General features: G+C 38.2%; 1 gene segment (V, D, J or C); it reads right to left on the reverse strand.

Annotated features, from left to right (window-relative positions):
• Positions 1–2,217: 2,217 nt before the first annotated feature.
• Positions 2,218–3,183, reverse strand: LOC126958325 (T cell receptor alpha variable 12-1-like). The segment is given in 2 exon segments: positions 2,218–2,785; positions 2,986–3,183. Coding segments are annotated over 2 exon segments (495 nt in total).
• Between the last annotated feature and the right edge of the window lie 867 nt (positions 3,184–4,050).

The raw sequence follows: 4,050 nt of genomic DNA on the forward strand, positions 1-4,050 counted from the left end.
AAAGCAACTAAGATAGTAGAGTGGTTCTCTAGTCACTACTCTTTTAAAAATTCCTGAATTTTAGCTTTGAAAAAATGTTTCCTTTTATCTGTTTTTTATATTTATTTAGATGGTTTCTGTTAACAAGTGCTTTAACTTACATTATTTCAACTATTCAAAATTGGTCAGGCCAACTGTATAAACGCCTTAAAATAGAGAGAGAAATTAAAATTCAGAATACAATTAAAATTTATTATTTCTTGAATGCTGCCCACATACCAGGCAAGCTCCATGGTAATAACGAACACTGCTGATCCCCAACTTAGATCTCCTTTCCCAGGACAGTGTAGCCATCCCCCACCACTGTGAGTGTTGGCTACTCTTGGCTCACAGTTGCCCCTTTCCCTAGAAAGTTGACCTCTGCCAATGAGAGTCACGATTGTCCGGTAGCATATACCTCTACCCCAAGAAACAGCACAGCCAATGATGATTTTATTCTTACCCACAATAGATCAGAGCAGTCTGACTCCCTTGCCTCAGGGTGGGAGGAATCACCCCTTTGATGCAGTTCACTCTCCAGAGCTCCCTATAAGGTCAGGCAGGATCAAGACTCCCACTGGACTATGTCCATGCTTAGCCTTTCCCCATCTCAACCTGGTTTCCTCAATCAATTACAGAGAAAGAATTCCAAGTGCAGTCTCTACTTTTAAGGAACTCATCCCAAGGCAGTATATTATCTCATTTAATACTGAAACAAATCCTGAAATATATGTAATATATAGCCTAATAAATGGACCATTAGTAACATAAATATTCAAACAAAAAACACAACCCAGGTTCTTTCCAGAATGCCAGGAAGCCAAAAGGTGTACAATAAATGTGGAACTAAAATTTAAGGATCTTGATTCTGGCGCAACTTTCTGCTCTTCCTTACTGCCTTTCACATCTTTCTTCCAAGACTTGGAAAGATTTGTTCAGTCTTTCATTCTTCAGATTAAGAATTTGAAGCACATTTGGATTGAGTTGCATCCTTTCCATCAGTGACTATGGGAACAACTCTGGACAGAAATCTTAATTCTCCATTTCTAAACTTTCCCACTTTGGGGACTACATAAACAATATCATGCCCAACAGACTACAACTTCACTTTTATAATAAAGTGATGTTCAAAGTTTTTTCCTGTAATTCAACTTAATATCCACTAAAAAGCCTTCTTTTCATCAGGCACAAATATTTTTTCCCTAACTTAGTATACATTGCAGGGCAAATAAGTATTGCTAGGTAGTCAGAGGAGGGAGGCATTTATCTGCTCTTGAGTGTTTCCAACTCTCCTCCAACATTTGCTGAAACATGCTCAATACCAAATGGTCTCTGGTCACTGATTTGTACAGGTCTTTGTTCATCATAACAAAGCCTCTTGGTGTCTAGACTTCTTTTAGATACTTAGAGATCCTTCTCAATAAATTTTAAGTCATCCCAGCAGGGGCTGTGAGTATGTGACATATTGTGACTAGGGCTAAGTCTCCCTACCATCTCCAAGCCACACTCAGTTACATAGGAATCAATATACTCTTCCACAAGATTTTGAGTTCAATTCAGACTTTACCCCAAAATGGCAATATAGACCCACTCTAATCTTCAATCTCTCCAAATATCTAGGCTTTTTTTAACCAGTTCTCACCCCCTCACTCCTGTTCTTCCAACTACTCATCAAATGTGCCCTTATATAACTCAGGAGTGGCACTGGAGATGGGATGAGGGTCCTATAACTAAAAGAATTTATGACTTACAGGATTTTCACAGTAGTTTGTTGATTTTTTTTTATTTTGCATTTGTGTTTTTCTGTTGCATTCCTAAAGCAATGACCATCAAATTTCTTGGGTAACTAAATGGGGAAAGAATAAAATATCCTATGGACAGTGACAGAATATCTGTTATTGTATAAAAATGTTTTCCTGATATAAATAAAAAGAATCATAAAACCAATCTCATAAAGCAAAAATGTGGCACAAAACTAGAGTGGGCATTAAAATGTATACATTATGTAATATATGCACCTGGCTGTCTATCAATCATACCTAAATTTTTTTAAAAAAGGAAGGAGGAAGTAAACTTTTAGAGATGATGGATATGCTTATGGCATAGATTGTGATGTATGTATGAAATGAATATGTAATCCTTCTGGTTTGTCAATGATCTCAAAAAATATTTTAATTTTTTTTAATCTCTCCAGAAGAAACATAAAAAATATTTTAAAACTAAAGTAGAAAGAGAATACTAGAAAACATTTTAACCAGACCAAGATTGTACCTTTCATTTTCCTTCAGGGTCTTAATTATTTTCAGAATTATAATAATACTTCCCTGATCAATCAGTCCTCCATACTAGTACTCTTAATTTCCACTTGAATCTGGAAAGCAAAGACAAGTTGACTGCCCTGCAGTCTAAGCTCTACATCAGGCATTCCTGGGGCACAGCAGGTTTGGGTACAGACTGCAGGTGTCTGGGGAGCACTGTGTGTTCACGGCACAGAGGTAGGTGGCTGAATCACTGAGCTGGGAGTCTCTGATGAGCAGGGAAATATACTGGCTGGCTCTATTGAGCTGTGCTGTAAACCTTCCATCTTCGTTACCACTGGAGTATACAGACATCAGCAACTTAGGTTCTTTCCTGGAATCCTGTCTGTACCAGAAGAAAGACTGGGAAGCACTGTTGCTGTAAGTGCAGTTGAAAGTGACAGTGGCTCCCTCTGGAACACTGAAGGGTCCAGGATCCTGCTCCACCTCCTTCTGTTGGCTCCAAACCCCTGTGAAAAAGACAGTGGTCAGACAGAGAAGACAAATTGGGAGGTAAATGCTTACTCCCCAGAATTCAAATCATCTTTTTACAGGCCTTGTACTCTCCCTTAGTTAGAGAAAAAAAATGCAGGCTTTTAGCCCCCGGCCTAGGATACAAAACATCTTGAAATATTGTACATTATGTTCCTATAGACATGCCCAAACTCACAGCTTAACTGAAGCCACAGGATCACCAGTAAAACTCTCAAGGATTTCATCATTCTTTTCTGCCCTGGTTCACTGAGGATTAAAATTTTCAATCCAAAAAAAATAACGTAGCACAGATATTTTATTTCTTCCACTTTAGGAATCATAAAAGAATCTGTCCTACCAATTAGAAAAAAGGTTCTTTTCACAACCCCTGGTATATCACCAACCCCTCCTCTTATCATCTGTCCCGTTCTCTCTCTGTCTTTCTCTCTTCTCTCTCTCTCTCTCTCTCTCTCTCTCTGTCACACACACACACACACACACACACACACACACACCCCAGCACTTCAGACCTTTCCTCAGGGTCCCTAAGAACACACTGCCATCTTGTGGAATCATGATAGTAATCAAAGATGTACTCAAAATGTAGACCTGTATTATGTGAATAGATGAATGTAAAAATCTGACATGTTAGTTACATTAAAAATTTGAGAAGCAAATGCTCCAAGTTGATGTCTGTGAAGCATGTTTATGCGTGTATGTGTTTGATATCAAATGGCAACTCTCGTATGAGTAAGAGCAGTTATTTCTAATAGCCACTTTCCTACACTGAACAGTCAGTCATGAAGCATTCTATTACAAAACTCTGAGTGAGACTCTTGCAATTTAAGGAGGATTTCACATTACATAGCTCTTCTCCATGTCAGGCCACACATCCCCATACCATTCTGTTATCTCCACGTTTTAAAGTAGTTTCCTGTAATTCAAAAGAATTCTTTCAAAATAGAATGACCTAAAATCTAGCTGAACAAATATGATTCGAGCTCACAGCCTGGGCCAAATTTTTCAACAAAGCCAGGGACTAGAGCTTGGAATTCGTCATTCTGCCTTACACCAATGACATGTGCATGTCAAAACAGTATTTATCTGGGCTGTTGCAAAAGAGATGGACCTACCTTCACTATCTAGACTTTTATATGCCTGTTCATTTATCTGCTTCCTCTTACTTCTTTTCTTGTTTTAAGTTTATATCTAGGAATGAATCTCCAAAATTCATGAATTTGGTCTTTCACTTTGCCTTTTC

This window comes from Macaca thibetana, chromosome 7 (genome assembly GCF_024542745.1).
Source record: "Macaca thibetana thibetana isolate TM-01 chromosome 7, ASM2454274v1, whole genome shotgun sequence".
Lineage (NCBI taxonomy): Eukaryota > Metazoa > Chordata > Mammalia > Primates > Cercopithecidae > Macaca > Macaca thibetana.